Source organism: Citrus sinensis, chromosome 9, assembly GCF_022201045.2.
Source record: "Citrus sinensis cultivar Valencia sweet orange chromosome 9, DVS_A1.0, whole genome shotgun sequence".
NCBI classification, from domain to species: Eukaryota; Viridiplantae; Streptophyta; class Magnoliopsida; order Sapindales; family Rutaceae; genus Citrus; species Citrus sinensis.
Genome location: NC_068564.1, coordinates 27827400 through 27848749, shown reverse-complemented (window position 1 = coordinate 27848749; position 21350 = coordinate 27827400). Strand labels below are relative to the sequence as shown.

The following is a 21350-nucleotide window of genomic DNA, read 5'->3' as shown; positions in this document are numbered from 1 at the left end:
AATATATACTATTATTTTTAAAATTTATAGTACTTTTAAAAATAAATTTTACTACAATATAACCACAATTGACCTTAAATGTCGTGAAATTGTAGCTATCAATTTTATTTTATTTTATTTTTCAAAAAGGAAATTGTATAGTTGGTCATGTTCTTCTCCAGCCCCAACATTTTAGATCCAGTGCATGAAAGGCCCATTTGTTTTACCAACGGTAAGAGAGCCACTCGCCACTCAGCCTTAGAAGTGGCTGTGAGGAGGGCAGCTTGAGATATTTCCTCGGTTCCTCTTCCAATTGAGTAATGATAGAGTAACAACTACTTTGTATAAATAAGTATGTACAAATTGATGTGGTATAAGTAGATTGGTTGTATAAAATAACCATGAGTTCCGATAATTGAAAAATTAATAAATATTATCGTCTTTCAACCAACCTCCAACAAATTCTACAATACATCTGATGTTCCATGTCATCAGATGATGTGGAACCACTAACTAATTATTTTTTGACACGTGTCGATAATTTTTAAACTTAAAAATTAGTTTATCAAAAGTCAAATAATTCCCTCCCACCCTCTTTGTTTCTTCTAGTTTGCAAATTTTATCTTCCTTCCTCCAAATATCAAGAACGGAAAATCAAGAAACATGAACTTATTAAAAGTTATAAAAATAATTAATTGAATAAATTGCTTTGCAAAACTTTATTAATCTCGCATTGATGCTCCTTCTTTTTCCCATCAATTTAAAAATACTCATCTCGCAATGAATTTTTTAAGTTGATCTGATGGTGTCTTACATCCATGTTGCCATTATGGATCCCCAGTTAAAGCAAAATGCCAAAGTATATAAGCAAAATGCCAATAAACAAGAGTACTTTATTTATTTTTATCATAATATTCATCTTCATATATTTAAAAGACCATGATAATGTTAATAGGTTTAACAAATTAGATTATAAAAGAAATCAATTTGTATAAAATAAATTTATAAAAGAATAGAATTTGCAGTTCTTGTCTTTCCTCCCGTAAGCAGACTAAAGGCTATGTGTTCAATGAGAACAAAGAAGTTCTTCTGTTAATATTTGCCAAACGGACCAGACCATTGCCGAAATTTGCCGGGGCCATTTTGACAAGATAATTATTTTTTGGGCTTCTGCACACTGCCACTAGCTCATAACTTGGAAAGTTCTCAGAGCGCCTAAAAAAGATCATCGTTTTACAAAAATACAACATCAATTCTCTTTACATGATTATCTACAACGATTTGTATTCGTAAAGTTCGTATGTTTGTGTTATGGGTGTGACTAAATTGAATCCAACACAAAAAAAAGTTGCATCTTTCAACTAAACACACGTTGGTTAAGTAAATAAAACTTGAACTTTTGGGTACTACTCTGGGGTTGATCAAATAATTATTTTGCACCACTATCCTATTTACATCAAACTTCATTGTGTTCGAACTTTATGAAAAAGGCATACATGATATAGTGGAGGAATTTAGATTATCTAATGAATTTATCCATAATTTTAACTACATAAATTTTGTAACCTCTACTTTCAATATCTCATTAAAAGTGTAATTGCAGCCCATTAATCATGTTTTTTTTTATTCTAGATTTAATTTCTTATTAATATTTGAATTTAATTAACTGTTACAATCTCAAAATAAATTCTGAATTTAATTAGCAGTTGCAAATAATAAATTCTGGAACTAATTCTAAATTTTAACAAATCATTATATTCTTTGTAACTCCTGCTTTTATTCGATACAGTCAACAAGTGTACTTTGAGTGTTAGTTTTTTATTCATCTCAGCATCACCACTTTGAGTATATAAATACATTACTTTTAAATTACTTTCAAAAGAAATTATACCAAATAAGTTTGACTCAAAATTATGACTGAAATAATAATCTGCGTGCTATTTTTTCAACATATATAAATTACATATATATCAAGCCAAGAAAATAAAACAACAAAAAAGATGCCGAATGACATTAACATAAAGTCTGCAACATCATAATCTGATCTGTATCCACATAAAATAATGGACTAAATTCATGATCATTAGAATAAATACAATAAGGATTTGATCATATTGACACTAGAGTCAAACCAACTGATAACAACCCCACCCACTCAGCGTAAAATTTAAATACAAGGGAGAAAAATTAATGTTCCAATCCTCTAAATCTATCAGAAAAAATCATCACCAATCGTAAGCCGCGACCACAAATCAGCTAATGCTCCCTATTTTTTTTCCCACTCAATAGCCAGTTGGGAACTGGCATTTTCCATATTCTGCATCACAAACAGCAAACACCCAGTTTTTTTTCAGCCATAATAATAATAATAATAATAATAAAGCTTAAAATCAAATCTATATATCAAAACAAATAATTAATTTAACATTTAACACAACAAATTATAATTGGGAGAAGGGATTGGATACTTACTAGGAGCCTGCGTGACCACGTAGGCCGCACCACCAAAATCACAAGATCCAGCCTTACGCACTTGCTTCTGATAATAACTATTGAAGGCATACGATGCATGGGCTTCTAACGTGTTAGGATCGTAACACGTGGCGCCCTCTTGAATCGGTCGGCAATCAGCGCCTCCCTCGCCACAGGCATAATCAATTGCGGCTTGCAGCTTTTTCTCACCAGCATTCGCGTTAGCCACGCACCAAGTCTGTCCCGCCGCCGAGGGCGACACGTCACCACCTCCTCCTCCGCTCACCGGAACTTGAGTCTTGCTCTTATTGGCTGCCGGCGTTGAGCTTGAGTTCCCACTAGTTGACACAAACGGCGAGTCGTACACCGTCTGTTCGTTGGGATAAAACAACCCGTAATTCCTTTCCGATGTGGGACCCTGTTTTTGATTCTCATTGAACAAAGCGAAGAGGTAAACGTTAAGTGGGTCCTTTGGTCTCAAGGGGGTCCCACTTCCAGACAAGACTCTACGTACTAGATTCCCGTTGTACGCCGCGGCATTGGCCGCACCAGCACCCGCCTCATTCTCGTCACCCATAGACGGCCATCCAGTCTCCGTCACCACAACCTTCACGTCGTTATAACTGATTGCTGACATGGCAGCGAAAACGGCGTCGAGTTGGGCGTCAAAAAGGTTACTATACTTCAGCCCGTTACCTGAATCCACCTGACCGGGATTATCCCTAAACAGAGCGTAGTCTAAAGATATCTTATCCGCGTTAGCAGAGTAGGCGAAAAAAGGATACGCATTAACCATGAGATACGACGACGTCTTACGTAGAAACTCCAACATGGGTTTCAAAGCGGGCTCGATGAGATCCGATTTGAACGACCCGGAAGATGGCGGGTACGAATTTTGTAACGCACCTAAAGCAATAGGAGAGGAGACTTTAACGTTAGAATCAAGCTTGTACTTAACCAAGGAGTTGTAAACGTTCTTCATGGCGGGGACGAGAAACGGCGTCGTGTTCTTCGGGTCTGCGAAGACTTCGTTGCCCACGGCGACGGCCTCGATCTTCGTTGCCGGGTAGTACTTGGAGATATTGGCCTGGACCCAGTTGTCAGTAAATGACTGGTCAGCTGCGGCCTTGGAGAGTTCCTCATTCGGGAACGCAACGACGACGCTTATGTCCGAGTTCGCGAGTGCAGCGAGTACGGCTGAGTCAGTGTCGTATGTTTTAACTCGGCCGATTCCTTGAGATTTCAGCAGCTCCACAACTTTCTCCGGCGACGGTAAGTTGTTTGCAACTCTGCCGTAATTTATACCTACCTTGCCAGTATCTGCAACAAAATATTAATGCTCAATTGGAAATTAAAAAATTTTGTTCGACAGGGGCCGTAATGCTAACATTAGTAAAACTGAGGGGACAATAACGGGGATCATATTGGAAAAAAATCATATACTAAATTAACAATGAAGAGTTAACATAAAAGTTACCTGCAGAAGCGAAGGTTACGAGGAAGAAGAAGAAGAAGGAAGAGAATGCAGCAAGGGTCGCCATTGATAGAGGTGAGGGTAGATTTTTTTCTTTTGGGATTTGGTGGTTTAATGGCGGTTTTATAGAGAGGAATTAACGTGAGAGTGGGGTAAGTGGGAAAATGGAGAAAGAAAGAAGACGTTGAGGTGGGTCCACGTGGTGATGATAAAATTGTTAACGATCTCTTATTTTTTGTTTTCATGCGTCGACAATATTGTTATTTATGGGCGGTTGAGATTTAATTAAGCTCGTATTTTGTTGAAGGAGATTTACATTTTAGATTCTGGAGGAGAGTATTTTGGCAAACGATACTAACGGAAAATCTCGACCTCCATGTTGGATTTTCGCCAAATGGCGTGTGTTGTTTGCCGTACACGTGTCATGGTTCGTTTGCGGTGAATTGCGGACGTCGCTTCGGTGCATTGTGCAGCTTTTTACATATTTCCACACGCAATGATGATTTGAGGTGAAATTTACGAATTTACCGATTCGAACGTTGAGATTGGCCAGCTACGCTGATTTGATTGTAATTATTAAAGCAAATTAGTGGAATTCGTTAACGGGGCCTCACATTAAGCTCGTAATTATACAAAAAAAAAAAAAAAAACCCTAAATTTTAGCTCCGTGCCTAATTATTAGAATATTAGTTCTATTTGATTGGCACATTATTTATAGTTAAAAATCAGGTACTGTGTAATTGTCAGTCGGTTCACACTGGAGGCTTAGCCTTGAAGGTATCGAACTGCTATCCGTTTTGGTTGCCTCTTCATGAGAGGAGCGATTGATTGAATGAAGTCAATCTGCATTCATCGTTGTTTTTTTGTTTCTCCCCGTCAATTTATTAGGAAATATTAAATTCACATATTGTCACATCATTAGCTAGGGAAGAAAAAAAGATTTAATGGATGGGAATAAAATAAACTTCAGAAGATCTGGATACATAAAAATTTAAATTCATATGTTAAAAAATACAGATTGTATCTGAAAAATTAAATATATGAATTCACATTATTTTATAATTAATTAAATTTAAATTTAAATTAAATTATTTATTTAATATTTATAAGCATAATTAACTCTATAATCTTTATTGACTATGAAAAATATGTTAAAAAACTAAACAAATAATAATAATAATAATAATTAGAGAATATTATAATGAATCCATTTACCTTAGATTTTTTTTTTATGTTTGATTTATGTTGTGAAATTATCATTTGTGAATTTATGGTGTTGTTGTACGCTTTTTTATGTTGAATTGTTGATTGTTAAATTATAATTAAATTTTATTTAATATTATTAGGTAAATTATTAAATTTAAAATTATTTTTAAATTTATTATTATGTGGATTCGGATATGTGAAAAATCCGCTCGCAATCCGCACAGATATTACCCGCATCTGGATCCGCAAAAAAATTTATAGATACGAATTTGAATTTTACCATCCCTATTAAATTTGTACATTAAATCTTTGTTTCACCACACCATATGCACAACCTAAATCATTTTAGATTACCTAAAACATTATGTTGTCAGTAGTTGTTAAATGTTGCAAGCTTTTCCAAATTTTAGCAATACATAAGTTCTATTTGTAGATTAGAGAGGTCATTACAAAAACTTATCTACGTTTGTTGCATCACGTTTCTTTCATTTCTTCTTTTTACACATACGTTATCTAATAAAATTTCTTCCGCATGACCCAAGAATTTAGAACTTGACTCGAATGTTATATTTTCGAGTTTAGTTATGAGGATGATCTAACAAATTCTATCTATTAGTGCTGCATCATATATGGCATTAAGCACGCATATATAACTTAATCAAAGTTGCATGTGAATCCAAATTGGTAGCAGAAAACTCATCCCTTTGGTAATTTCAAAACATAAGAGTTGTCCTTTTTTGGGCAGAAACATCAACAAGGAATCAATGGCATCACCAACTTCAACGGCTCCTTTGAAAAATAACAACAAATTGAACAAACACACACTTTGACACGATTGGTTTCTGTGGACGGATGCATTTGGGTGGTCTCAAAGTCATCATCATGTTTCTTTGCAGTTTGATATTTGTCATCATCAGAGAATGTCATGGCAATCGAGGCTAGCCACTGCTTTTTTACTAATTAATTGCCCCGAAAAGACGAGTCACGTGTATTCTGGGTCTCACGTGATCAAAAATTGATTTCCATGTTATCCTTCATTTTCAATAATAATAAATAATAAATAAATAATGGGAAATGATCTTTCTATTTCCCAGAACCACTGTTGTAGTTTTTGAATTCGTTTGTTTGGAATACGAAAAATTAAGCAGCAAAATGGTTCAAATGGGTGAACAAATTCACAAGATATTGTTAAATTTTCAACATATGCATCTAAATAAAGAAGCTAAAACAGGATGATCAAGAGTATTAAGTAATGCAAGTTGCTTATTTTGTTAGTTAACTTCTACGAGTTGCATTTAGGGCTCGCAAGAAGCTAAATTGAAAATTTAAAACGAACACATGACGTTCGACGCGTTGCATGGAGACTTAAATTCCACTCAAAGGGTAAATGATTCATGAAAATCTAGCACGACTCCCTAAGACAAGTGCTTTGGAGAACTAGAGAATTAAGAAACTTTTTATGGGGAATGCTCAAATATTTTACTGTACTTTTGCCCTTTCTCTTATTATATACGTCAATAGTTGGTAGGTTTCAGTTGAGAAATTAGAGTGGTACACTCACCACCCCACTAAATGCCCTTGAAGATATTAAATTAAATTAAAAAAAAAAAGCTTAAAAAAATGTTTCCAACTCCACCTTGACTTGTTTTCTTGAAGCGTGTTCTTTGGACTAGCTACAATACAAACCCTCGAATTATTTTTTGACCTTATCCCTTCACTTGAGTGATATTCAATCCTTCATTTAATAATTAATAAATAAATGTCAATTTTGTGTTGAAGAGGCACGTGTGCGCTCTTGGTCCCAACCTGTGTCTGTGTGTGTGAAATTTCGATGATTTTATATAATATGAGTTATTATAATGTCAACAGAAGTAGGGAGGTCGGCAGGTTTCTGCTCACCAAAAACACAGCAAAGGGGGATGGCTTTGTTGCTTTGAGTTGGCCGACTTCGCCTGAAGGATTTTATGATATGATAGGCCGGAGTTTTTGCATTTTGATGCTATAGAATTAATGCTGACACATATGTTGTTGTGTGCGAACTTTCCTTGCGTGTCCATACCATGAACGAGGAAAATAGAGATTGTGGCTAGTGAATGAAATTTCTACCCCTTTTTTTGTTTGTAATAGAACCAATTGAGCGGAATTAGAGGACTAAGCTTGTGTTTGGCATTGAATGTTGTGATTTTGAAGTCACTAACTGTCATAAAATGAAAGCATTAGTTGTCCGATAGAAGTGTTTGGTAGTTAAAATTTTTTTAAAGTTAAATGGAAAAATATCCACCGTCCACCCGTTTTTTTTAACTTTTTTAAAAATACACAATTCTTTTTTTTTTTTTTTTTGCTAGAATCCACCTAAAGTTACATTTTGTTTCACTTTCCACTTCCGTTTGGAATCCGTTAAGAAAACTAACGGAAACTTAAAAAAATGATCATTTTACCCCCAAAACGAAAATTACAATTTCACCTTAAAAAATGCCAAAAATAATCAGATTTAATGATGAATATCATTATTGGTACGTTAATGAAGTTAAAAAAAAATCTTAACTACTAGAGATTCTAACTCAATGAATAATAAAACTCTACTTATCTTAAATTCAATTGGTGGTTTGCGAGATTATGCTATTTTTAATACTACTGTTATAATTCAGCATTCTAATTACAGACATATTAAAAAAAAAACCTACATTTGATGGTTGTGGAATTAATTTCTTTATTGACCGATGGCAAAAATAATTAGATTTAATCTGATTATTTTTGATAATTTTTAAGGTGAAATTGTAATTTTCGTTTTGAGGGGTAAAATGGTCATTTTTTTAAAGTTTCCGTTAGTTTTCTTAACGGATTCCAAACGGAAATGGAAAAGTGAAACAAAATGTAACTTTAGGTGGATTCCAGCCAAAAAAAGAAGAAATTGTGTATTATTGAAAAAGTTAAAAAAAACGGGTGGACGGTGGATATTTTCCCAAGTTAAATTAATAAGGATAGCATAAACTTATCATTCAATAATTATAAAGTAAAATCAATTTTAACATGCAAAGTGAAAAGTGTTTATCAAATATTTTAATAACTTTTAATTTTACAAGCCTAGCTTCTACACAACTTATCAAACGAAGCCTAGGCAATTGCTTGCAAAGAAGGGCATTTGTTTCGCCAAAGATTTTGAAAGATGTGAACGATTCAAATTGAGAATCTCAATGGTCAATAATCAACTGCAAGCTCCTAGCCTTTGAGTTAGCTAAGAAGTAAGAAAGGTCCAACCTTGTCCCTTTGGGCCAAACTACAGTATTGGGTAAAGCAAAGTTTTAGTGGATTGGGTATATTTCCACCCCATTTGTTAATACAATTACACCCACTAACCACGAATAAGGCAATTTATAAAAAAGATGCTTGATAGTTTGTCGGGTAAAAGCTCGTTTAGTCCCTATATTTTGAAGTTAGTATCCGTTTAGTCCCTATATTTTTAAAAATACCTCAAATCATCCCTACCATTAAATTATTGACACTTTTGCCATTATCTTTTGTTCCTTTTAACTTATTTTTATAATATTGCCCTATTATAATAATTTTTTAGATATTATTAAAAAGAAAAAAATAACCCTATTATAATAATTTTTTTAGACATTATTAAAAAGAAAAAAATAAATTACCAGTTTAACACCAAAAAATAAAATAAAATAAAATAATATATATTAATTTTTGTGGAACACACTCTTGAGATAAAATATTAATTTTTCTAAAAAAATTGATAATGTAATTTTTTAAGATATTAATTTTTTAGACATACGTGAGCTTCCACAAAAATTAATATATACCTTTTTTGTTTTTATTTTATTTTTGAGTTTAATTTGATAATTTAATTTTTTATTAATATCCAAAAAAGAAACATTATTGTAAAAATGTAATATTGTAAAAGCAAGTTAAAAATAATAAAAAATAATGGCATAAGGGTCAATATTTAGTAGCAGGGATGTTTTGAGGTGTTTTTAAAAATATAGGGACTAAATGGACATTAACCTCATAATATAGGGACTAAACAAGCTTTTACCCATAGTTTGTCTAAAACTCAAATAAATTGGTAGTTTGGTAATCAATCACTTAAATCCTTCTTAAATTTTTAATTTATCTTTTGTTACCTGAATTGTTTCACCGTCTAGGACTACTTATCTTTTGCCTTAGAACAAAATTAATTTAACAATTTTACTTTTATTATGTGAAACGACTAAGGTCCTATTTGAGATTGAAATGTTGTAACTTTAAAATTATAGCTGCTGAGGAAAAAAATTGTAACTATTAAATAAAAATTAATAATATGTAGTAAATATATATTTAAAATAATTATTTTGACAAAATTGTTAAAGATATAATAAGTTTTTCATTATATAAATGAAAAATCATATTAGCAAAGCTTACAAGTTACTGTAACCAGTGTTTATCAAATATTTTAGTGCTGTAGTTTTTAAGCTACAACTGTCCAACGTTAATCCCAAATGCACCATAAATTGCCCACGAAAACATTAAACCTAAGTGATAAAAGAGAAATTAAAGAGGATTTAATCGATTAATCATTAAAATTTTAGACAAACAACAAAGATTTTACTAATATTTATGGTGGGTTGTGGTTACATAAAATGCAGGGTGGAAATCGCCAGCCTATTGGATTGGATCATCAGCATGAGCTCACTTTGAGCACTTTCAAACCCAACTGATAATACCTTTGATTATTTCACCCAATTTCTTAATGGGTTCAAGACATGAAAACAAAGCCCGAATAGAATAAATGGATTAAAATCCGTGGATTAAGTGTTTAGACAGAATTGAGTTCATAAATAAGATTTAAAAAAACTTTCCACAAACAACCCATAAACACTAATTCAAATTTTTGTCTGACTTAATTTAATATACATATTTGCTAAACACGATGGATTTCAACCAAAAATGGCGCACAGACATTTACTATTACATCAGCACTTATTCTTTAGATTTTGTCTTTACAGAGTAATGATAACGGTGGAAGCCGGTTCAAACTGTCTCCAGCCGTCAGATTATTACTTGTTATTGCCATCCAAAGATGTTACGTTCATTAAACGGCGAGGAATCGTGGGTCCACCTCTACGTGGGATTTTTGTTGACTATTCATTTTTTTTTTAATAAATAAACAAACGAATTTAACTTAAACCAAGAATAATTCCTAAGCAAATCATATTATATTTGTGCAACTCAGAAGTGATTCACGCATTAAATTAACCTAATAAGAATGAGTTTTTTCAGCAGTTATTCTGGCTTCTTTGCCACACGTCCTAAAGTGTTGATTTAAATAATAATATTTCAAGTTCGATCTTTAGAAGCAGTTCACCACGCAAAGATCATTATAAACTAAATGTTCTTGTTTTTTTTTTTTTTAAAAAAAAAAAAATTACAAAACCCTGAATTTAGTATATTTGGTAGGCCTATCTATTCAATTACTTGCGTTTTGAAACACCAAATATAAATATAGAGGTGTAAGTGAAGCCATAGAAGTGGAGAGATCAATAGAAATGGAGGAGAAAAGACAAGAGCAGTGCGTGGTGGTGAAGCAACCAAAATATTTCCAAATTTCATTTGGTTTATTATTTTACATGATGGCTCTGACCTTACCCCTAATAGTACAATGTCATGACTCCTTCAACTACGGCGATGCTCTCTCCAAGAGTCTCCTCTACTTCGAATCACAACGCTCCGGCCGGTTGCCGCACAACCAAAGAGTCACCTGGCGCCACCACTCCGGCCTCACCGACGGCCTAGAACAAGGAGTAAGACCATTCACTCTATAAACCCATCACATATATATTTCCTTAATAAATGTTATAAACACGTACATGCACCCATAGACAGGCGATGGCAAATGTATACATGAATACAAATACGATGAAGAATAATATATACGTATATTTTGATGGGAATTATGTGTAGGTGGACTTGGTGGGAGGGTACTATGATGCTGGTGACAATGTGAAGTTTGGTTTGCCAATGGCATTTACTATAACTATGCTCTCCTGGGGAGTTATTCAGTATGGTGGAGAAATTTCCGACGCTGGCGAGTATCATCATGCAATCGAGGCCATCAAGTGGGGAACTGATTATTTCATCAAAGCTCACACTCACCCTCATGTATTATGGGTTGAGGTAAAATTAAATCGTTCCTTGGAAAAAAATATAAAATGTTAATTTGTACAACAATGGCCCCTTTTTTTTTTTATCTGATTCAATCAGCGTTAAACAATTACCAGGTGGGTGATGGAGACACCGATCACTACTGTTGGCAGCGGCCGGAAGACATGACGACGTCGCGGCGTGCTTACAAAGTAGACGAGAGAAACCCCGGCTCGGATGTCGCCGGAGAGACGGCAGCGGCAATGGCGGCAGCATCAATTGTGTTTAGGAAACTAAACCCACATTACTCTCACCTACTATTGCACCACGCGCAACAGGTAAGTCAGTTAATGAGGTTGTTAACTTGTAATAGTAGTGACTTAATAGTGACCATAAGCATATACATATATATGGTAGGTACAATACTCACCAAAACAAGAGAGTTTAGTTAGTAACCAAATTTAGAGCATGCTTTAATTAATTAATTAATTAATTAATTCCAGGTTATATTACAAATTACAAAAGCATTTTGTTTTGCAGTTGTTTGAGTTTGGTGACAAGTACAGAGGGAAATACGACAGTAGTATAGAGGTAGTGAAGGGGTACTATCCGTCGGTTAGTGGATACATGGACGAGTTGTTATGGGCGGCTGTGTGGCTATACAAGGCAACCGACAACGAGGCGTATTTGAAGTACGTGCTTGATAATGCCGATCGTTTTGGTGGGATCACTTGGGCCATTACTGAATTTAGCTGGGATGTTAAGTACGCTGGCGTTCAAATCATCGCTTCAATGGTGAATAATCACAAGGAACACGAGCAAGTTCTTGAACGATACCGTTCGAAAGCTGAATTTTATCTCTGTGCGTGCCTTAACAAGAACAATGAGACCAACGTGGATCGCACCCCGGGAGGCCTACTGTACATCCGCCAATGGGACAACATGCAGTACGTGTCAACGGCTGCGTTTCTGCTCACTGTTTACGGTGATTACCTTCAGTCAACAAATCAGACGCTTAAGTGCGACCGCGGCACGTTGACCCCCCGGGAACTCTTTGACTTTGCCAAATCACAGGTTGATTACATCTTGGGCTCTAATCCAATGGCGGTCAGTTACTTGGTAGGCTATGGTTCAAAGTTCCCTCAAAGAATGCACCACAGAGGAGGTTCTACCGTGTCTTACAAACAGGACCAGGGTTTTATCGGGTGCACCCAGGGGTATGATGATTGGTTTAAACGGCTTGATCCCAACCCGAATGTTGTTGTTGGGGCCCTCGTCGGTGGGCCCGACGAGAAGGATCAGTTTCGAGATGAACGGTCGAACTTTGTGCAGACAGAGGCCTGCACGTATAATACCGCAACACTAGTCGGAGTTTTTGCTAAATTACGTAGATTATACAGCCTTGGTTCGCATACTGATAATCTCTTGATTGCTTCCAGCTAATACATGTTCAGTATTAATAAATTGGTTTTAACCCATTGGAACAACCAATATTCGACGTATTTAATAAAATTATGAAACAAAACAGAAGGAAATGCTATGGAGAAACAAGTAAATGAATTTATTTAAGCTGAGATGTGATAAAAGATTTCACTCACACAAATGCTTCATTGAATAGGTAGAACAATTGGGCAAGAATCGATGAGACACACTTCACATATTGCATGCCGCTTTTAAAAATATCAGGGCTTTAATGCTGTGAAAAAGTTAAAAGAAAAGATAGTACATATGAATATAAATGCAAAGCTGAAGAAAACATGATCTTTCGGGGCCTAACGTTTTCAACTGATTAATGTGTGTGCCATTAAACTACAAGATCGTTATTTTACTCTACTTCTGCGCGTGGATGGCAATTTTCTGGGTCCATTCGCTCAAAACTTGAAAGTGTTTGCTCGGACGACAAGTTTCCGGGTTCGGTATCGGTAGTATATATCCATATCCAGAATAGTGTCATCTATAATATGACTGCTTACTACACCTAAAAGATCTCACGGTTTATAACTTGAACTAGGTTATCAAAATGATCACCATGAGATAGATTTCAGAAGACGAGGAAATTGATGACATAGAAATTCATCAAACGAAAGTGCTAGATTCTAAGCAGTACCCCAAAATTTGGAAACCAAGTGAAGGGGTAGTTGATTTGCAAATGTCACATCAGTGAATTCATTAATTTCGTATAAAAAGGGGTGCCACAATTACAAATCCGCAGAAACATCATATGGGATATGAATCATATGATACCAGTTGCCCTAGCATTATTGCTTGTCAAAATACATCCAAGAAAAGCTCGACCAAGTGACATCAGCCTTTACAGCCCTTCAAACTTTTTTGGATCTTGCTAATTTACATTTTTCGTAAGGTACAATCAGACAAAAATTATTAACCGGCCGACTTAATTCCTGCTTCAGTTTCTGATTTTTGCTTAGCTGCACTTTACAGTAAATGTATGGTAATCTAGGCCCCCATTTTTGGTTTTTTCTCCCAAATTTTTCCTTACAAACTTTTTCTGTCAAATTTTCAACTTTAGTGTATCAGAAAACTTGGTACCGGTAAGAAATGAAACTAGAAATAGGGAGGATTGGATACAAATATTGCAACTTGCATTCTACATTCAAGTAAAAGAGAGAGAGAGAGAAGGGAAAAAAAGAAGAAGGTTCAAGATCCTTGATCAACATGAATATTCATCACCAAGCAGAAGGTGCTAGAACGATAAAATAGACTATATTTTTTTTTCATGTTTATTTACCAAAGATATCAAGTTCTGGAAGTAATAAACATACTCAAACAGGTACCAAAAAGGTGACTGATGAGAAGAGAAAAACTAAACAACAAAATGAAAATCTGAAAACCTTGAATGGCATCCAAGAGAAACTAGGTGGCATTTGTTTTTTGTTTTTGGTTTGAAATCTAAATATGCCAAAATTGATTAAATAATATGCATAAACCTTATTTATTAACTAAATCTAGCAAACAACTACCTTAGATCTTGCACTAGCACTTCAAAGGAAAATGTCATAGTCCCAAGCAATTGGGGCTGAAAATTGCTTAGTTGAAAAATCTTGTGGTGGCTGAACAATCCAGACAAGCATCTCATCAGTTGGATTATGTATTAGACTTGGAACCTAATGTCTAAAAACTACTTTTATTTGTTACAGCCGGAACATTCCCTTCTAGACAAATAAAATTCATCACCATAGAAGAGATAAGCAGTTATTCGTAAAGAGCTTGCATCTCACACTAAAATGTTTAGACATATTAACCAGATTTGACCAAAGCATATGACTATCATAGGAAGCAACAATTTTAAAGGAAACAGAATTACTACGTAAACAAAGGAGGAAATCCAAGCTTGTGAAAATTTTCAAAGGTAGCTAAGTGGATTGAGTTGTAGAACTTGGGAGATGATTAATGACCATGGGGGGGCGTAGAGCTCGGTGGTTGGCCAACTTCTCTTTGCGAGCCTTATACATCTCTTCTGTCTCAATTACAACCAACCTTTTTACCTATATATATGGTATTTGTAAGCACCAAATAAACCCAAAAACAGAGAAACTTGCACGAAAATGTTAAAAAGAAAAATAACCATTTTGAGCCTTTTCTGATACCTGCTGACTTGAAAGCAGCTAAAGAACCCAAATATAAAAGAAAGACCCTTGCGCGAAAATGTATTAAAAAAAAAAATTCACTTTGAGCTTTTCCTGATACCTGCTGAAGCATTCCTCGGACGGTGGGAGTGTTCCAGCGCATAACAGTGCGGTTACATTTCCGGAGACGTAATGCCTCCAAAGTGCGTCTGTGAAGCCTTCTCGTGCCTGGCATCCCCCTCACAAGGGTTATATACAAGTTTGGACTCCATTCAATTGGAACACAGGCTTTAAAAGCTTTGAAAGCATTCATTTCTGCCTTGTTCCCACTATTATTTCCTAGAGATACGAAATCGACAGAACGTTAACATAAAAACGAAAAAAAAAAAACATAAGAACACATAGAATGTAAGCGAAGCCAACTACATGTCTGAACAAACATTAGCTAGGAATTTACTGTTGTTTCTGATTTTACTTATTCACAAAATGCAATGAAACCAAATTAATAATCTTGAAAGTTTGTAAAAATTGCTCTGGGATTGTCAAGTAAGTTCCAATAGAAAACAAAATCAAAACGCAGGTCCCCTACGTCACATACAGTAAGTAAAAGAAATGTCACCACAAATTGAAGCTTTTAATCAGATATAAAAGAAAATGTTTTTCTCTGTTGTTTGATATTTTCAGTAATGATAGCGATACAATTAAGGGTGCTAAGCCGATAAAAATTCAAAATGATAATAACTTTCAGAGAGTAAATTTTAATTTTTCAGAAAAAAACTTACTGCGAAAAGTGAGAAAACCGGCGATTTGGGCAACCAAGTGACTGCTACGAGCGGCTTGCGGCGGCGGCCGCTGATTGATGGCGGTTTGTTAGATAAGTGAGAAAAATTGAGAAGAAACGAAGCAGGAATAAGTGAAGAAGCCGAGCGAGGTTTTGTTTGTTGACTGCTGTATGTTTTTAGTGGGCCTTTCTTGGGCTGAAGCATGCACTCCCCATTGGGCGGATTTTTAACACCCTATAAAATCCTAATAACTTTTATTTTCTAAAAAATTTCAGTTTAATTTATAAAAAAAGTAACCATATTTTTACCAAATTTCACCTCAAAATTCTTTAATTATTCAAATACATATAAATTATAAAATCATTAATTACTATTTTGTTATATTATTTATATTTCCATAACTCAAAATTCTTACAATTTTCTTTTAAACATTATTTTTCAATTATAATTTTAAAATACAAATAAAAATTATGAAATGGAATAGGCGTAGAAATGTTGTTGAAAGAATATTTTATTTAAATATTTAAAATAAAATTAATTAATTTTTAGGCATTTAAGTAATATTTTTTGTAAAGAAGTTTAAGTAATTTTAATAAGAAAAGAGTCTTACAAAGAATTTTTGAGAGATTGGGAAAGACCAACTCATTGCCATTCGTATTGGGCTCTTTCTGCTGTACGGCTGCGTAAATTAGGCCCAATATAATTTATTTATTCAAGCACCAGAGACCGAGAGAGAAGCTTTCCACAGGGCCCGCGTTAGTTGTGATTAGTGCTGGAGTCAAAGTTGTGCGTTCATATTTTATTCTATTTTTTGGTTCTCATCCTTTTCCATATTTGATCAGGAATCCGGATGATGATGTAGACAGCATCAGCATTTCATGCTTTAGAAAATTTGTCAAAAATTACTCTGATAATAACGCTTGTTCGAAAATTACATTCATATAGCTTCAGTTATTTCTTTGCAACAATTTTTAAGATGCAATCACAGATATATTATAAAGCCAATATGAATTAATGAACCCACAAATACATTACAAAACCGTAATTTTATCCCAATGTCATCAACTTGATCATACCAAAACTCACCATCAAAACAAGAAACGAAATAGAGAAGACTTTTACGTTTTTGATGACTTGCACATACTCCATCAACTTATTCAAAATCACAGAATCTGAAACTAATTATTAAACATCTCAATCTCCCCTCCCGCGGTAATCAGCTCCTTGTTCATGCCCCTCGAATCTGTTTTTGACAGAATCAACATTGGAGCCACCGCGGGTGGATTCTTCGGCTCCATCATAAACCTTGTCCTTCGCCTGACTTGCAACACCTTGACCCGCAGCTCGAAGCTTTTCCTCTGCAACTCTCTCGAACTCTTCAGCTATTGACGGCGCTCTCCCATGCCTCTCAGGATGAAGACTACTTATATTTTGATCTTTATTGCTTGCTCCTTCGCTACCGTACCTCTGATATGACACAATATTCATTTATTTAATTATGTCAAAATAACGTAATAGACACGAACCCAAAAAAAAAAAAAAATAATAACAATAAGATCAAAAATTAATCTGATCGTTAACTAATCAACTGCGATCATTTATGTTCCATGCGTGTGTGCGTACCTTGAAGGGCTTGTAGAGATATGCCGTCAGAGGCTTGCTAGAAGACGGTCGTGAAGATTTGAAGTAAAGGAAGATGAAGCCTCTCATTTGCGACACTAACGACATCGTTTATTGTTAGTATTGGATTTGTGCGTACGCCCCTTGCGACTGATCGGATGGATGGTTTAACTTTGCCCAAAGAAAAGGATGAGACTTTGGATGGATTATGGATATTTCATGGGGACCCGCGCAGTTCAGATCAGTCCGAGAGTGAACAGACACGTGGCTGTTTATGCATTTGCCATTTCATTTTCGTTCGGAAACAAGGGATCAACCCTGGCGGGTTGTGATTTGGTGAGAGCAATTACATTGCACACGTCTGGAATCTCCTTCAAGGGTAATTTCGTCTTTCTGTTTTTCCCCCCATCATTGCGTTAGGAGTCTGAAATTAGGAGGTGTTAAGGTTATTTTTTTCATGTTTCCAGTTCAACGGTATCATTCTTCGAATTTGTCACTTTTCGGTATAATTATGGTTCCTCTGATTGCCGCATTCCCTCTTACTCCACTTCACAGTCTTCGCTGGACGTCTCCGGTTGTTCAGAATATGGTGACAAACGGAGGTAATGCTGACGTAGCAAAAGTCCTCGGCGAAATTGAAACCTTAAAGGCTGCTAAGAGTGACATTGAGAACCGGATCTCGGCTCTTGAAGCACAGCTTCGCGAGACGAATGTTACTCAGCCCCAAAACGACACCGTTTCTATCGTTGACATCACTAGAATCATCAAAATGGAAATGTGTACTTAATATTGAAGCCTCAAGGGAGTACAAAAACAAACTTCGCTTCAGAATTTAGAGCACAATGTTCATGCTTATTTCTTAAAAGGAATTCAAATCCAGCAACACATAACTGACTTCTCTATGTGTTCTAGATGCCTCATTTTTCATTGTTTTCTGCATCCAACTGCTGTTCATAACGTCGCCTGAACTTGGCAACTTGTCCAATACTCTGAGCCATTTGGCGCCTGGCCCTAAAATGGTAAACTTTGCCAACATTGTGTATTTTTGTCATCATAACATGCATCAGTCTGCCACTCTGAGTCACATAGGATATCCATTGCATCTGAGGGTGCAGTCCTTTCTTCATTTTCTCCAAATCTGCAAATTAGAAAGAAGCTTATGAAAAGAACTTTAAACAGAAATTCAGATTTTAAAAAAAGTTTTGTAGCTAAACAACAATGGATTGAGGATAATTGTTTTACCAATGTATATGCAGTGATCAATTATTAGATAAATAAACACAATGTTATTTATTTAAATATATTGCTAAAAAATAAATTAAAAACTGCTGAAACACATTAAATGTGAACCATGTTAAAGAAGAAAACAGTGTGAAGGGAGTCTATTGATGTTAAATGGCACAGCTGGAGGTTTTTCTTTTGAAATGCTTTAGCACTTTCTCAAAAAGGGGCAAAAACAATAGGAACTACACAAGACATAGGCTCATATCAGAGGTACTCAATAACCCATAGAATTGGATTGGATAAATGTTTCAGTTCACATTCGGCTGAAAGCACTAAATATTTCATTGTCAACTTCTTTCGGATATGAATCGATCTATTTTAGACAAGAAGAACTTGCGTCAGTATCTCAATTTCAATTCAAATATGGGTTTGATTCACACTACATTCTAAGAAATATTTACCATCCGAAAAGAGAAAGAGGAAAAATGGAGTCTTTGACTCTTTGCCTAAAGAAATGCGTTAAGAAATGGCATATGTCTAGAACCTTTCAACGAAACAGTGCTTTTTCAACTCTCTCAAAATGGAATCGATTCCAAACATATATGCCGTGGTTCCTTTCTTCGACAGGGTACAAATATCTAAATTTGATATTTTTAAATACTTTTTCAGACCTATTACTGGTACTAAGTAGCAGTCAAAAATTTGTATCCATTTTTCATGATATTATGAATGGATTAGATAGAGCATGGCCAATTCTTCAGAAAAAATGGTGTCTTCCACAACGGAATCTGATAAGTGAGATTTTGAGTAAGAGTTTCCACGTGATCTGTGGCGGCACATGTAAGCATGTAGCAGAAAAATAAATAACTACTAAGATGCATCAAGACAATATTATGTTTATTTCTTGGTGAATAATTTTAAGATGCTTCATGAAATGTTTGTTCCATCCAGTCTCATTCTAACTGACACGCGTGGATTTTATGAAAATTAGGTTTACCTTTGCTTATCCAAAGTAGATAGCTACAGTCAACAATTGTACATTCAGCCAACAGGTAAACCTCAATTCTCATAACAAAACAATGGAATACATCCAAACCTATGATATCTAATCTATTTTTAATGCATAAATCAATCTTGAGGTTAATACAGAAGATATCCAAACTGGCCTATCAAGAGTATATACATGGCAGATGATTTTATAGTGACACATTAATACAAGAACTTTCCAACATATTAGTATTGGCATCTGGTCTATTTGCTCACAAATTCTTCACTAAAATTTCAAAACATTGAAATTGGAAACATCTACTCACTGGCATGCCTCTAAATCCTAAAGTCCAATGTAAAAAGTTTTCTAATCAATTCAATCTTCATACTCAATTTTGCAATAAAAATTTCAATCCTATGCTGTAGGTTCCAGCAATAGTCCTCAGTTAAGAAAAGGTTATGCTATTACCGGGTCTCAAAAATTATAAAATTCCTCACTATTTCCCTCCCTGCAAACATCTTCCTGGCCAAACAGATTGTAGATGTGTTACATGATAAGACTAATTTCTCACAGGTATTTCATCAAACACATTAGTAATAACCAAAATTCACTAGCCCATCTATCAAAAATATTCAAATGTCAGAGACAAGGACCCCTTTATCTGCTAGTAACTCAAAAAAAAAAAAAAATAATAATAATAATAATAATTATTCTGGGTGAAAAACAAATCAAGGGTTGATTCGTACTCCGTACATTCATACTCAAGTTTTTAGAAAACAAAAATTCTGTAGAGAATAAAATGGCCATCATGAGATTCAAAAGGTAAATCAAACATACCGTGTAAAGTTCGAGATGGAAACCCAATTATTTGCGCATCAGTATATTGAGAGAGTTGAAAACTTACAGTGACCGAGAACTGAGTTTCGAAGCCTTTGTCGAAAAGTTTTTAAACTACTGCGAACATGGAGCTCATAATAGTAAGTTCCAATAGAAAACAAAATCAAAACGCAGGTCCCCTACATCACATACAGTAAGAAAAAGAATTGTCACCACAAATTGAAGCTTTCAATCAGATATAAAAGCAAATGTTTTTCTCTGCTCTTCGATATTTTCAGTAATGATAGCGATACAATTAATGGTGCTAAAGCCGATAAAAATTCAAAATGATAATAACTTTCAGAGAGTAAATTTTAATTTCAGATAAAAGAAACTTACTGCGAAGAGTGAGAAAACCGGCGATTTGGGCAACCAAGTGACTGCTGCCAGCGGCTTGCGGCGGCGGCCGCTGATTGATGGCGGTTTGTTAGATAAGTGAGAAAAATTGAGAGGAAACGAAGCAGGAGTAGGAGAAGAAGCCAAGCCAGGTTTTGATTGTTGACTGCCGTATGTTTTTAGTGGGCCTTTGTTGGGCTCAAGCATGTACTCCCATTGGGCGGAATTTTAACACCCTTTAAAAAAAATCTCAGTTTAATTTATAAAATATTTTTATAAAAAAAAAAAGTAACCATATTTTTACCAAATTTCACGTTAAATTTTTTTAATTATTTATTATAAAATACATATTTTTTTATATTACTTATAATTCCATAACTCAAAATTCTTATAATATTCTTTACAAAATATTTTTTAGCTATAATTTTAAAACATCAATAAAAAATCATGAAATAGAAATTTTGTTGAAAGAATATATTAATCAAATTTGCATTTAAAATAAAAAATAATTAATTAATTTTCGGGTGTTCATGTAATTTTAATAAGAAATGAGTTTTATAAAGAATTTTGAGAGATGGAAAAAGACCCAACTTATTGCCGTTCATATTGGGCTCTTTCCGCTCTACTGCTGAGTTTATTAGGCCCGGGTTCTTACGAAGTAAAATATAATTTATTCA

At 34.6% G+C, this 21350-nt stretch overlaps 5 protein-coding genes across 5 annotated transcripts; 1 reads left to right on the top strand and 4 right to left on the bottom strand.

Annotated features, from left to right (window-relative positions):
* Window positions 1-1963: 1963 nt before the first annotated feature.
* Window positions 1964-4097, bottom strand: LOC102614248 (glucan endo-1,3-beta-glucosidase 12). The gene is made up of 3 exons (XM_006474946.4): window positions 3929-4097; window positions 2452-3771; window positions 1964-2296 (listed from the first exon to the last, which is right to left on the bottom strand). The coding sequence occupies exons 1-3, from the start codon at window positions 3990-3992 to the stop codon at window positions 2262-2264; spliced, it is 1419 nt and encodes a 472-aa protein (XP_006475009.1). The 5' UTR covers window positions 3993-4097; the 3' UTR covers window positions 1964-2261.
* Window positions 4098-10563: 6466 nt separating this feature from the next.
* On the top strand, window positions 10564-12814 carry LOC102624020 (endoglucanase 11-like). The gene is made up of 4 exons (XM_006475064.3): window positions 10564-10920; window positions 11081-11293; window positions 11398-11598; window positions 11801-12814. The coding sequence occupies exons 1-4, from the start codon at window positions 10666-10668 to the stop codon at window positions 12701-12703; spliced, it is 1572 nt and encodes a 523-aa protein (XP_006475127.2). The 5' UTR covers window positions 10564-10665; the 3' UTR covers window positions 12704-12814.
* A 1577-nt stretch (window positions 12815-14391) lies between these two features.
* On the bottom strand, window positions 14392-15798 carry LOC102614536 (uncharacterized). Its single transcript, XM_006474947.4, has 3 exons — window positions 15630-15798; window positions 14969-15186; window positions 14392-14766 (listed from the first exon to the last, which is right to left on the bottom strand). Exons 2-3 carry the CDS (start codon window positions 15158-15160, stop codon window positions 14635-14637), a joined length of 324 nt encoding a protein of 107 aa, XP_006475010.1. The 5' UTR covers window positions 15161-15186; window positions 15630-15798; the 3' UTR covers window positions 14392-14634.
* Window positions 15799-16620: 822 nt separating this feature from the next.
* Window positions 16621-17557, bottom strand: LOC102614826 (hypothetical protein). The gene is made up of 2 exons (XM_006474950.4): window positions 17253-17557; window positions 16621-17096 (listed from the first exon to the last, which is right to left on the bottom strand). The coding sequence occupies exons 1-2, from the start codon at window positions 17355-17357 to the stop codon at window positions 16824-16826; spliced, it is 378 nt and encodes a 125-aa protein (XP_006475013.1). The 5' UTR covers window positions 17358-17557; the 3' UTR covers window positions 16621-16823.
* A 453-nt stretch (window positions 17558-18010) lies between these two features.
* Window positions 18011-20895, bottom strand: LOC102615901 (uncharacterized). Its single transcript, XM_015529153.3, has 3 exons — window positions 20677-20895; window positions 20366-20477; window positions 18011-18387 (listed from the first exon to the last, which is right to left on the bottom strand). The coding sequence occupies exons 1-3, from the start codon at window positions 20878-20880 to the stop codon at window positions 18167-18169; spliced, it is 537 nt and encodes a 178-aa protein (XP_015384639.1). The 5' UTR covers window positions 20881-20895; the 3' UTR covers window positions 18011-18166.
* Window positions 20896-21350: the final 455 nt, after the last annotated feature.

Bases quoted from the DNA above. Each gene is read 5' to 3' on its own strand.
- LOC102614826 (XM_006474950.4), bottom strand. From the start codon at position 17,357: ATGTCGTTAGTGTCGCAAATGAGAGGCTTCATCTTCCTTTACTTCAAA. The intron at 17,097-17,252 runs GTACGCACACAC...GTGTCATATCAG, and splicing joins ATCTCTACAAGCCCTTCAAG to AGGTACGGTAGCGAAGGAGC.
- LOC102614248 (XM_006474946.4), bottom strand. From the start codon at position 3,992: ATGGCGACCCTTGCTGCATTCTCTTCCTTCTTCTTCTTCTTCCTCGTA. The intron at 3,772-3,928 runs GTAACTTTTATG...ATTTTGTTGCAG, and splicing joins CGTAACCTTCGCTTCTGCAG to ATACTGGCAAGGTAGGTATA. The intron at 2,297-2,451 runs GTAAGTATCCAA...TTTGTGATGCAG, and splicing joins CGTGGTCACGCAGGCTCCTA to AATATGGAAAATGCCAGTTC.
- LOC102614536 (XM_006474947.4), bottom strand. From the start codon at position 15,160: ATGAATGCTTTCAAAGCTTTTAAAGCCTGTGTTCCAATTGAATGGAGT. The intron at 14,767-14,968 runs GTATCAGGAAAA...CCATATATATAG, and splicing joins TCCGAGGAATGCTTCAGCAG to GTAAAAAGGTTGGTTGTAAT.
- LOC102624020 (XM_006475064.3), top strand. From the start codon at position 10,666: ATGGAGGAGAAAAGACAAGAGCAGTGCGTGGTGGTGAAGCAACCAAAA. The intron at 10,921-11,080 runs GTAAGACCATTC...AATTATGTGTAG, and splicing joins CCGACGGCCTAGAACAAGGA to GTGGACTTGGTGGGAGGGTA. The intron at 11,599-11,800 runs GTAAGTCAGTTA...TTTGTTTTGCAG, and splicing joins TATTGCACCACGCGCAACAG to TTGTTTGAGTTTGGTGACAA.
- LOC102615901 (XM_015529153.3), bottom strand. From the start codon at position 20,880: ATGCTTGAGCCCAACAAAGGCCCACTAAAAACATACGGCAGTCAACAA. The intron at 20,478-20,676 runs GTAAGTTTCTTT...TATGTGATGTAG, and splicing joins CGGTTTTCTCACTCTTCGCA to GGGACCTGCGTTTTGATTTT. The intron at 18,388-20,365 runs GTAAGTTTTCAA...TCTAATTTGCAG, and splicing joins AAACTCAGTTCTCGGTCACT to ATTTGGAGAAAATGAAGAAA.